Source organism: Mchenga conophoros, linkage group LG4 (genome assembly GCF_057382185.1).
Source record: "Mchenga conophoros isolate Kocher_MC1m ecotype Shallow Benthic linkage group LG4, M_conophoros_male_GT1.1, whole genome shotgun sequence".
NCBI lineage: Eukaryota > Metazoa > Chordata > Actinopteri > Cichliformes > Cichlidae > Mchenga > Mchenga conophoros.
This window is the reverse complement of record NC_140529.1, coordinates 5,745,877-5,758,382: the sequence shown is the minus strand read 5'-3', so window position 1 is coordinate 5,758,382 and position 12,506 is coordinate 5,745,877. Positions and strand designations below refer to the sequence as shown.

General features: G+C 42.1%; 1 protein-coding gene across 6 annotated transcripts in view; it reads right to left on the bottom strand.

The window, feature by feature from the left end:
• caskin1 (CASK interacting protein 1) overlaps positions 1–12,506 on the bottom strand; it is a 120,255-nt gene that overhangs the window by 31,775 nt on the left and 75,974 nt on the right. For all 6 annotated transcript variants that reach the window (XM_085270065.1, XM_085270066.1, XM_085270068.1 and 3 more), the window contains exons 3-10: positions 10,363–10,460; positions 10,139–10,284; positions 7,766–7,861; positions 7,549–7,679; positions 5,557–5,665; positions 4,588–4,696; positions 3,825–3,919; positions 2,527–2,644 (exon numbers count right to left, since the gene is read on the bottom strand). In XM_085270065.1, coding sequence (XP_085126191.1) covers positions 2,527–2,644; positions 3,825–3,919; positions 4,588–4,696; positions 5,557–5,665; positions 7,549–7,679; positions 7,766–7,861; positions 10,139–10,284; positions 10,363–10,460 — 902 coding nt within the window. The remainder of the gene's footprint in view (positions 1–2,526; positions 2,645–3,824; positions 3,920–4,587; positions 4,697–5,556; positions 5,666–7,548; positions 7,680–7,765; positions 7,862–10,138; positions 10,285–10,362; positions 10,461–12,506) is intronic.

The window sequence follows — 12,506 nt, the reverse complement described above, 5'->3', positions numbered from 1 at the left end:
TGGTTTGGAATGAGATGGACCTCAGAGTGAAGGCAAAAGAGCCATCGAGTGCTCAGCATCTCTGGGAACTCCTTCAAGAATGTTGCAAAACCATTTCAGGTCACGACTTCGTGAAGCTCATTGAGAGAAGGCCAAGAGTGTGCAAAGCAGTAATCAAAGCAAAGAGTGGCTACTTTGAAGAATCTAAAATTTAAAGCACGTTTTGAGTTATTTTACACTTTTGTGTTTAATTCCAAATGTGTTCATTGGTAGTTTTGATGCCTTCCACATTTTACTGAAGTCTATAATTCTATATAATGTATTGCTAGTAGTAGCAGCAGCACAACACTAGCACAACAACGCTGACTTAACAAACCTGCAAAACATTTATAGCTAATATATCTATAATATTTATAACTAGATAATTGCCTAGACATTCTTTCACAAGCTAGCTGCTAAAGTTTGTTCTGTTTTTGTGATTGGTCACTCTACACTGAAACTAAACGCTTAAATGCACGAGCGTTATTACAACATTTAGGACAAATTATGAACGGTTGTCTCTGAAAGGTTTTGCTGCTGCTTCCCTGTTAGCGGGAATAAAAGAGCAGATGAGAGCAATATAACATGGAGAGGGAAGTGACTGAGAGAAAAGAATAATTAAAAATTGATGAAAAACAGCTGAGTAAATGAAACTTCCTGTTAGAACAGCTGCTGCTGATGCTGCACAGTGTGTATCTGTGTATGCGCGGATGAGCGGTAGCAGTGATTAGTCAGTCTGGCTCTGCAAGCCAAGTGGGAGCATTCCAGCTGTTTCTGCACTGCATACAGCTGCCGTATACAGTATAAGGCGCCGTACAGCTGCTGCATGATTTAGTGTATGAAAGGATGGGTGATGCCACAATAGTGCCGAGGTGGTAATGCAGTGTGCAAAGGTAATCAGAGGAGGACGTGATGAGCATGAACAGACAACAGGTAACGGCTGTCAGTGGTGAGCAACAATTAGAGAGACACTCATACAGACTAAGACAAGAAGACATATACTGGTAAACAGAACTACCAGACCTATAGGGACCAACACGACAAACAATTAAAAACATCTGAGCCTCTCTGTGGCTGCTCAGTCACACCGAGATGACAGGATGGGTCTGAATATGTTGTGTACGTTTCATCCAGGTGAATAAAAGCTGATTAAGATGGAGGGGCGCACCAAGCAATGAAAGTTTACATGCTAAACAAATAAATGTTTGATACTTTGGGGGAATGTCTATTCATGCAGAGGGTTAGAAGACAACAGCCAGTAGTTTCATCTTAAACCCTGAAAAAAGGTTTAAACTAAAACATGTTTATACTTTTTTATAAAATCAGATCTAGCGTGCTAAATGTTAAGCTTTAAAGGTGCTATTAGGGAGATTTTCTTACCTCTGATCAAAGCCAGGCTAGCTGTTTTCAGTCTTGCTAAAGTTAAGCTAATCGGCATACAAATACGACATGTTGTCAGTTTTCTCACCTAATGCTACTTTTATAGCATTTGGTGAGAAACAACAGGGTAACTACTTATATAAAATACATAAGCACACATTTCTGAGCTCCATTAAGCCACTTGTGCTAAGCTAAGCTAAGCTAAGCTATCTGCATGCTAGGAGCAGCACCTTAATATTATCGTTTCCCATGTAAAGGCAGACATTTTTATGTCAAATTAGTCCTTTCATGTACGCAACTAAAAGTACATAAATGTTTAGCTTTGGTTTTATTTATATTTTCCTGTCAACATTAAGAGGTGAGGGTAAGCTGCAACCACAGACATGTAAAACATGGACGTAGCTTTTGGGCTGGAAAGATTCGGTGCAAACGCTTTTCACTCATTTCAGGCCACACTGAATAAAAAAAGTCTATTTTCTAAATGTTAGTCATACTGTGTTTAAAAATAGAGGATTATCTGCGTTAAGCTCATTGGCAAACATCATGTGATCGACAATTCGTTAACCAATGAGCAACCGGTTTCACTGCCAGTGTGTGACATCATGGTGACTTCATCCGTCTTTTACACTGTCTGTGGTGGCATAAGAAAGATGTTGATAATTGTGGGATATATAACCTTGTGTCGACCACCTGAATGTTTTGGGTTTGGGGGTTTTTTGTTATGATTTTTTCCCCAGGTTGATGCTGTACTATCAAAAATTCCACCAGGCTTGGACCTTAACTTGAGCAATGCGGAGATGACAGGTGGCTGTATGGTACCACTTTGATGCTGGCTGACTCACAGACAGCTCCTCTCCCACTGTATGAGATGAAAGCGATGAAAGTCTCTGACGTGACTTCTATTTTAACTCGCTCTATTCAAAAAAAGCTGGCTGAGGGTTTTTATCGAATTTACCTTTAATGTACGGGTTTTACAGATGTTTGCCTCCGAGTATCTCCTGCGTTCGCTCCGAGTGTGCACACGTGCCTGACTCATGTGCAGAAGCTTTTTAGCAGCCAGCTTCATCAAAATTTCAAAAGCAGCTCCAACACGACCTTACATGCGCGCACATATACACGCAAACTCACCTGTGCGTTTGCTGATGACCTCCACCATGGTGGATGGAAAGTAGCCCACGCGGTCATTTCCTGTCCGGTTGTCATGGATACAGCCTTTCCAGCGTCCGTCGGGGTGCTGCTCCAAAACCTGCGAGGCGAGCACATCCACTACATTAAATGTGGACAATACATAAATTAATAAATGATTAATACCACAGAATTTAATTTAAAGCTTTCCAACGTGATTACTTTATAATTTTATTCTTTTAAAAAACACAAAGCTGCACATTTGGTGCTGAATCCCCAAAGTCAACTTGTTCATTCAGACCCTGAGGAAAAAAGCATTGGCACTACTTGGCTTCCTCACTACTGTAATAAGTCCCCAAAGGCTTCAAACATGCTCATAAATATTCATCACTGCGATGAAGGGAGTGAAAACATGCTTCTGTAAAACACGCTCACGGCAAATAAAGGATGCTGAAACCATCGTCCTTGCATTTCTGATTCCAGTAAACTGCAACGATGGAAAAGTGTCCTATCTGTTAGGCTAATCAGTGGATTGGAGGTAGGACTCTGAGTCTGCAGGGATTATGCAGTGTCACCATTTTTTTCAAATGTTTGGTAAATCATTTCATACAAAATGGCACTTTTTGTTTTTTTCTGGCAGTGAAAAAACAAATATTCACATATGACACACTTCTTTTAATATTTTCAAGGTTTTTTTTCTTCGTTTAAAACCTGAATGATGAAATCACTGCCAGAAATATGACATTTTTTGTGTGTTTGTTGACCCTTTATATCATTTATTATCAAATTTTAATCTGCATATATGAGTTGTCATTTCTATCACATTTGATACATGAGCCATATTTTTGCAATTTAGTCTTGAAAAATTTGTCATGCAATTTATATCATTTTTTGAGGGTAAAAAAAGTCATGCTGATGATGTAGACGTCTCAAAAACTCACAAAAACACATGTAACCAATACCATACGCTTGGCTTTCAAGGGTTAGCTAAAATTAACAATATTGTAAATGCCCCTGAAGCTACTCTAAGAGGCCGGTGAAGAATTTATATTTTTTAAAGAACAATATTCGTGCACTTTTCAAGCTTCAGTGGAAATGTAGCCACCTATTTGAACTTCCAGAATTAATAGCTTATACAAAACAGTTATGAATGATCAGCAGCTCGTTTCAATCATATTATTATGGAAGACAAGGTTTTGCCTCACAAATTTACAGCTTTTTTAAAAATTCATGAGCCTCCAATGAACACAATACACCATCACACTAAATCCTCTTGCTTCTGACAGGAACAGCTGCTTTACCGTGATGACATCTCCTGCTTTGATGTTGAGGCTGGTCAGGTCATAGTTGTTGCAGTAATCCTTCAGAGCTCGAACCTGAAGGGCTGCAGACGCATCTGAGCGGCAAAGAAAGTAAATTATCATTGTGAAGTTGCTACACAATAATGATGAACTGTGCAGAACAATCCTATTGATGTAAAAATGTGTCAATAAAGAACTTTACATTCTCAACATGACATCATTATTAATTTGTCACAGTATAGTTTTACCTTTAAAAAGCACGACCAAAAGAAACTTGATAGAAAAGTAAACTGTAAATACATATATGATAATTGAATATATGAATACAGTTTTTAAAAGTATACATTTGTAATTCTATAATTATAATAACGGGTAAACTGGCTGCTTGTTTGAGATGGATGCAGTCTGTACTGCTAGCAGCTGGTTAGCTTAGCACAGGGGTGGGCAACTCCAGGCCTCGAGGGCCGGTGTCCCTGCAGGTTTTATATGTGTCCTTGAACCAACACAGCTGATTTAAATGGCTAAATTAGCTCCTCAACATGTCCTGAAGTTCTCCAGAGGCCTGGTAACGAACTAATCATGTGATTCAGGTGTTGACCCAGGGTGAGATCCAAAACCTGCAGGACACCGGCCCGCGGGGCCTGGAGTTGCCCACCCCTGGCTTAGCACAATCATTTTGTTGATTAAACTATGTCTGTCCATTGTGCTTTTCATTCGACCATCTATTCCTCTCTTTTGTTACAGATACAAACATCCATCCTACCCCTCAGCAGTTGTTTGATCTCTTTGCTGGCTTGTGTTGCAGTGAACTGGTAGACGATGTCCAGCGCAGTCTGGCTGTACGTGTTTCTCACAGTGGCATTGATACCACTCTGCAGAAGAGGGGACAATTTACAATTCTGGTTATTACATTAACAGCCCTGTAACAGCCGTCTGCATACAGCAAAAAGATCCCACGAAACACACTCTATCCAGCTACTTAGACTCAGAAATGAGAACATCTAGATGCTGATTAAACGCCGTAGGGATGCGATGATTTACCATAATTGACGTCAGGATAACATAACCCTAACTCCCTGGGCCTCTTCTGCTAATTACACCCGCATCTTACTTTTCTGCCGAGGCAGCTGAGAGCCAGAGAGCAATATCACGTTTAAATCTGTTGACACAAATGTAGGCCGAGGGAACAAAGATGAATTCAGTCCAAAGACGCTTCAGGGTGAAGGCTGGTAACCTTTTCGCAGCTCGGGAGCTAAATGACACGGTTAGTTTATTGTGCCGAAACACACACAGTCACTTAAGCATGAAACCTCGTGGCGTGTTCAAATCAACCATACAGGCGGTCGTTTCGTTATTTGCCCTGCTGGCATAATTTTGAGCATAATTATTTCTGATTTTTATTTAGGTGGATATAGGACACACTCAGCATTCATGTCAGTATTTAGTAAAATGATGTTAAATGTTTACTAATAAATATCATGTGTTTTCCAAAACAAATCAGAAACATCAGTTTGAATAGCTTTATGTAGCATTATTATCACACTGACCTTCAGCTTAATCTATTGACCATGGAGGAAAGGTCAGAGGTCAAAGGTGACATGATTGCAAATCTTTAGGTGAGCTGGATTCCAGATTAGTTATGTGCAGTAGCGCAATCCTGCTGCTACCTACTGCACCCCTGCATGTGCACTGAGACACAAACCCAACTCTTTGCAGCTGTAGTTCCACTCACCTCCAGCAGGAGTCTCACTGCTTCAGTCTTTCCACAGAGGGCAGCTTCATGCAGGGCAGTGCCTGCTTTGGTCTGCCTGTTTATGTCGATGCCAGCCTGGATCAGCAGCCTGCCGGGAGAGGCACCAGGCGGAACAGAGAGCGAGAGAGGATAAAACAGGCAAGTTCAAAAGTATAATAAAAGACAACGAGGAAAGGTGACGTGAGAAAGATCATTTCAAAAGAGAGAGGTGAGAAAATCAGGAGAGGTGTTAAAACACTGATGCGCACATGTAAGCATGCGGGAACAAGGGGACTCCAAGGTGGGAGCATGTGCACAAAGGAACATTACAAAATAGAAAAATATACTTTTGATCAAAATGTTTACATAAGGAGCCAAATATAATTCTATTTAGTTATTTTGCTGAATCACACTTTAAGCAGGACATATTCAGGTCGTTCTGTTTGATACACTGGTTACTTTTTACATACAACATATAAAATATGAAGATGTTGAATATCAGAGAGCTCTGATAGTCTTGAGGAATCCGCTGTGCGCTGCACGGTGTGCTATCTCGGTCTATGGGAGCCAGACCTGAGCTGACCTTGCTCAGCTCAGGTCTGGCTTCCTATTTCATGATGTCATTCATCGAGCTTCCTGATTTGCAACAGTAACTCTAAAGACTAATTTTGTTTTATGGATGGCATCTTTTTTACAGTGGTGGAGACAAGCGTCCACCCTCTGATGTCTTTATTAATTATAATGGTGACTGCAGCAGCAGACGGCTGCCCCTCCCTGAGCCTGGTTCTACTGTGGGATTCTTCCTGTGGTGGGAGTTTTTCATCCCCACCATCGCCAAGTGCTTCCTCACAGGGAAACTGAACTTAAGTAGCAAAGCCTGAGGATCACTCAGATCTGTTTGGCCACATAGCACACATAGCTACTAAACATCAGCATGGTAAGTGTGATGATATCAGGACACTGATGTTAGCTTCTAGCTTAGCCGCAGGTAATTGAAAAATCTGTGTCCACCAGGCCACACAGGCTGTACTTGTTTGTAGCATCAGTCACTGATAATGTTGGTTTTTTTAATTGGATTTGTTGACAATGAGTACAGAAAATCAGCAGTTTGACCCATAAAATGACAGGATCAGAGAAAAGTTCATTAAAAAATAAATAAATAAACGACAGAAAGAAAATGAAAAAGCTGCCAAAAGCACGTTTAATTTTCCTCTTACTGTGAGTAAGTGTGCGTGTTGTCTTCCACATGGCTGGCCATGACTAATGAGCATCATTTATCAGTGTCACTTCAGCCGCACCGTGCTCCATCAACTATGACAATCTTTATTCTCTGGCTCTGTTTTGAGCTCCTTTTCTCTCCATCTCGTCTTTTACTTCCTCTCTCTCTCCTGTCCTCCTGCTCTCTCCTATCTTCCCTCAGTTGCAGGTCTGTCTCTCATTTCTCATCTTTCACCACCTGCCTTTGTGTGTCCCCGCCAGGCAAGCCGGTGTCTGCACCGACACATACACAGCAGCTCTGAGTTACTTCAAAAGTATTTGAGAGCCGTATGTGCGTTTACCCGCCGTGGCGCATCATTCAGCGGCGATCTTTTCAGGCTCTGTGCTAAACGCTGCCATCACCAAGGCAACGGGAGTCTTTTTGCCGCGATGCACGCTTGCAAAAAAATAAATGAATAAAACACAGATCCATGCTGAGATGAGCTTATAATGACTGAATATTTAGCGTGATAAAGTGCAGCGTGGATTTGGAGTGCCATCAGCTGTCTCCAGATCTCTGCAGTGTATTTAGGACTGATGCATCAGCAGTGACTCTCTGCCATTTGCTCCATTATTCTTTGCCTGTGTTGGATTATACAGTTCCCCTGCTGTGTTACACATCTGTTTGATCAGCAGTCTGAGGAGGACATTTAAAGCCAGTTTATCATTAGATGTGTGTGTGTGTGTGTGTGTGTGTGTGTGTGTGTGTGTGTGTGTGTGTGTGTGTGTGTGTACCTGATGATGTCTATGTGTCCATTCTTAGCAGCTAGATGCAGCGGAGACGTCCCATTAGGGTCGGTCGTGTCTCCTTTTTTGGGCTCCAGCAAAGCAGCGCACATGTTACTAGACAGCAACAACTGGACCACCTTACACACACATAAACAAAGAGAAGATAAGCAACACATTGTTGCACTCTTGTTGACGAATACTGATTGAAACCGTAGGTTCTTACCCCAACTCTGCCGAACTCACAGGCCAGGTCCAGAGGGGTTTTCCCTGCGTTATCCACGATGCACGGGTTGGACTGGTGCTGCAGCAGCATCTCAGACTGGAGACGGGGCACACAGACACATGAGACAAAAATCCATACGCTCAAAGGGCAAAGAAAAGGGCACGAGTATCACAAGGATCACAATGTGAGAAGACAGCCTCTCACAAAACAGAGATGAAGACGTAGAATCAGAGCGCTTTTCAATACTGAGCTGTTTCTCTTATGACACAGATTTTTGTAGGCTTTTCTTTTTTTAAATAAACAATTTTAATACTGAGGGGGTCACTCCCACTAGGTTTATATCTGGGACTCTCCACCATTTGACCTTAGAACTGAAGAAGCTTCTCGGATGAGAGGTGAAACGTCTTCAAGCAACTTAAAGAAGTCCAGACGCTTTTCTTTGCAAGCTCCTTTGACTTTAATACTGAGGGTTTTTTCAGAAGTTACATTTTAACAGGCTTCTGACAAACACCATTTCCCATGATCCTCTACAAAGCAAAACTCTTAATTTGAAAAGCTCTGAAGGTAGCATCGAACGTTTACTCGATCCACGCCACAGGAACAAAAGAGTAAGGAGTGTAAAGGTGCGTTCGCCAGCTTGGAAACTAGATCGTTTGCAAAGCAAATTAAAGGAAGGATCAGTGTCTCAGCAAGGAGCCGCCCGAACAGCTTCAACCTGCTTCAGCACATATTGTCCAAGATTTTGTAAATGATCTGCAGGGATGAATACCATACTTCCCAGTTTGGTGTTGTGATGATGGCGAAGTCTTACCAGCGATTGTGAATAAAGTTTGTGGCGCACTCAGTCGGGTTGAGACCTGCTCTGCAGGACAAACTCTATGACAACACAAACTTGTTTCCAGCACAGGGCTCGAGAGTGCGACCACATTTCTCAATGGTGCGACTAAAAGAAATCCCAGGTCGCACCGGTGCGACCAGCTGTTCAAGTAAAGAAAGGTCTGCAACTCTGAAAGTCTGTGTGGTCAACAACAGACACACATCAGGCCCATATCGTGGTCTAAACCAATCAGAGATCAGATGCCCAATGTAAGATGCTCAGATTTAAGATGTTCACTTCGAGGCACTTTTAATTTTGACTTTCATTTTTGGAAATGTTTCATCACATTTGATCTCTGATGTGAAATGACCCGTCCATGTGAGGAGCCAAGTGGGCACAAACCGTGCCAGCCCACGTCCCCTGCAGCACAACAGCACTACTGTCAGCTTTTCCATTTAATTTGTAATACAGTAAATAACTCATCCATTACGTAACGCCCTCGGGATTTCATAATGGAACAAAAACATAAAACAGCATCGATGGAAGGCACAGCACAATCCCAGAATGTGACGCCTCACATGTTAGAGACTCCATTCTACATTATGCTGCATAAAAATACTATAAAAATGTTCTGCTCTCTCGTTACACTGGATAAAGTGTGCAGAACAATAAGATAAGGTTTCAACACACTGAAGGCTGCATGGGTCTGTTAAAGGGACGGCCTTCTGACATTCAGACACAGGTCAGTTTGACTTCGTAGGCTATAAATGTTTACAGCTGACGATGTTTGTTAAGAAAAAAGAAGAATTCAGTAAATGCTGAGAGCGAGGCTGCACCACAGCAAGGAGTTCATTATGTTTTCCTTTCTTTGCAGCTTAAAATGAACAAATGAGAACGATACTGTGGGCTGAAGCCTCTAGTGTCTGTGTTTTTAAATGTCTCCTGAATGCTTTCAGTTTGCTTTGTTGGATTATAAATGATTCATTTTTCATCTGTAGTCAGTTTCTGTAACTTTTTGTATTTGAACTTCCACATGGAGAGCGGCTGCAGAGTAAAGCTTCAGTCCAGTTTGTTACCCTCTATAATCACAGATATTTAATCAAGTAGCAGCAGCGCGTCTCCAGCTGTGCAGCCAGCTGCATGTTACCTGCTGCAGTTGATCTGCTATATTTGACTGTTGTTTCTCTGCTAAGGCTGCTTAAGTACAGATTTAGTAGTTTGTTTACATTTACTGCTAATTGTGCCGATATATAAAAGCATGTGTGACTCCAGCCCATTTAAAGCAGTAGACATGCTCCTCGAAACAACTGCCGTTTATTTCACCTCTGTGACTTTTCTCTCCTCTGTTCTTCACTCAGTTAGTTTGTGCAGACAGATGTCTTTGGTGCTTTTTAAAAAACTCTCCCTCACCACATCCTGCTGGCCATGCTCAGCTGACTAGTGCAGAATAACTAATGGCCACAATATGTTACGCAAATAATATTGAGATTAGCATCTTCCTCCTGTGCTGCTCTCGTGCAGCGTTTGCTTCTTTGGTAAAACTACATGATACTCACCACATCGTAGTGGCCGTGCTGTGCTGACAAGTGGAGAGGAATTTGTCCTTCGTCTGATTGGCCGTTGACAGACGAACCCGACTTCAGCAGCATCTTCATGGGCTCTGCCTTCCCCTGCCAGGCTGCGTAGTGCAGCGGCCGCATACCTGCAGACCCACAGCGCGTAAACACAGGACGTGTCCATCGCACGCTCAGCTGCAGTACATCATCATGTGTTTCTTTACCTTTCTGGTCTCTGATGTCGACAGCAGCCTGTGACTCCAGCAGCAGAGAGATGAGCTCCAGGTTCCCATTAAGGGCAGCATGATGCAGCGGAGAAAACCTGTAGCACACACACACACACAGGTCACTGATAAACGGCGAGGCTTGGCGTGACAAATAGATTTAATAGCAGCTGATTAGACTACAGCTGTATCTGCTGCAGAGCTACAAACTCCAGCGCAGCAGCAGAGATAAGATGGTGGGATACAGTCACAGGAGGAGAAGTATTTCATCAAGGAAAGGACGCGGTGACTGTGCACAAGGATAAAAAGCAAGCAGATGAGACCGATACGTCAGCCTTGATGTATCAGCCCAAGAGAGCGTCTGAGGAGGAGACGACAGGCAAACGTAAATGAAAGCAGGGATAAAACAGCCTGTTTCTGAGCCTTCCTAACATGCACACCTTCTATCTGACTCAGATCTGCTGTGACATGTGTGTCCTCGCTCCTCTGCCTGATTTGCTCCTGGCTGTCAAACACTGTCACAGTCGAGCTCGAGGAGCGTCTGCAGTTACCGTGACAAATCGTGAAGCCGAGGTAGCGAGCGTGTCTCCTGTTAAAATGCAGCCACATGAAATTTCAAACACACACACAAATATAATAAATAATATTTAACTTTTATTGGATAGAAACAGTCCAACTTTTATTGGACTGGACTAAAAAGGTCATGAGAAAAAAAGATCCAAAGAAAAGTGACCTGAACGGAGCCGTTCGTTAACCTCTGCTTAAGCATGTTTTACACCGCGGGTGTTAAACATGTCTGACACCACCGTGTTGGTGACCAGGAATCTGGCAGGAAGTGACCGATCAGAGCATGCACACAGAAAGCTGAGAAATCTGCACATTATCTGATTGACTCATACGTATATAAATACATACAGCATTGTGCACAAGACACAAGGAGATATTTTGAATGCCTCCTTATTTTGTGCTTACTTCAAATGTTTAGTACATTTAGTAACCTTGATTTGTTAAATCATCAGTGGGCGGTGTTTTACCAGTGGCTGAGTTCACAGGTTTTCTGACGTGCGATGAACCACTTGCTATTTCCTCAAAAGACTGAACTGATTGAACTATACCTGGCAGCTGAAATCATACATGTTTTGGACACGGAGGGATTGTTTCTTCACATTCATCCGACAGCTTCAGCTAACTCGTGAAAGATTCAAAGTATTTTAAGCAGGAATTTACGAGAAGCACCTGTGAAGAGGTTGTGATTCGAGTTTGATTGGTTCATGCTGAGGAGCATTTCTACTGCGGGACCCACCACACACACTCTGGCCTCCAGCTGGTTGTATTTTGGTTGTATTCCTATAGAACAGGAGGGTTGCTGAGTGCAAATGTAATAATTAAATGTGAATCTCTGTTAAATATGAACCATTTATCACAGTTATTTGCCCGTTTGACCCATTTAATCGTAGACTGATTGCAGAATGACGCAACGTTTACAGCAACTTTTTTCCCCATTTTTTAATTGAATTCGAGAGGTAATTTATAAACAGTTGGTCTGTGTGACCATTCACATTAACACATCATGTGATCCCAAAATTAATTTGAATGGTTTAATATTTGCCAATAATCCATCTGCACAGCAAAGCCACTCGTGTAGCTTCAATGTTAGCTTCTAGCACTTGCATAGCACTTTATTCAGCTGACGTGTAGCAACTTGTGCACGTCCACATCTCCCTTCAGTTGCAACGTATGCGCACTTACATGTGAATAAAAAGGGCTGAGAGAGACTCCAATAACAATATAAAGCATTTCCAGATTCCAGAGTTTTACCTCCAGTTGGCGCTTCACTGACTGGTAATTATGTAACAGACTACATCCTCTCATTTGTTTTAAAGATGCTCTTTTTCTATTAAAATGTGTCTGTTTTTTTCTGTTCAGGAGAAAAGTAAAAGCAGCGTTCTCTGCCTGATAACACAAATCAATGGGTCCTCATGTTTTCAGCTCTCCCGGCTCTATGGGGTGTCCTTGACCTCAGTCTGGATAAATGATGCAATATATCACCATTAAAAAGGCCAAATAACAATACACACAAGGTGCACCTGTGAAATCATTAACAAAACAAAAAGAAAACAAAGGAACATTTTCTGTCTACAGGT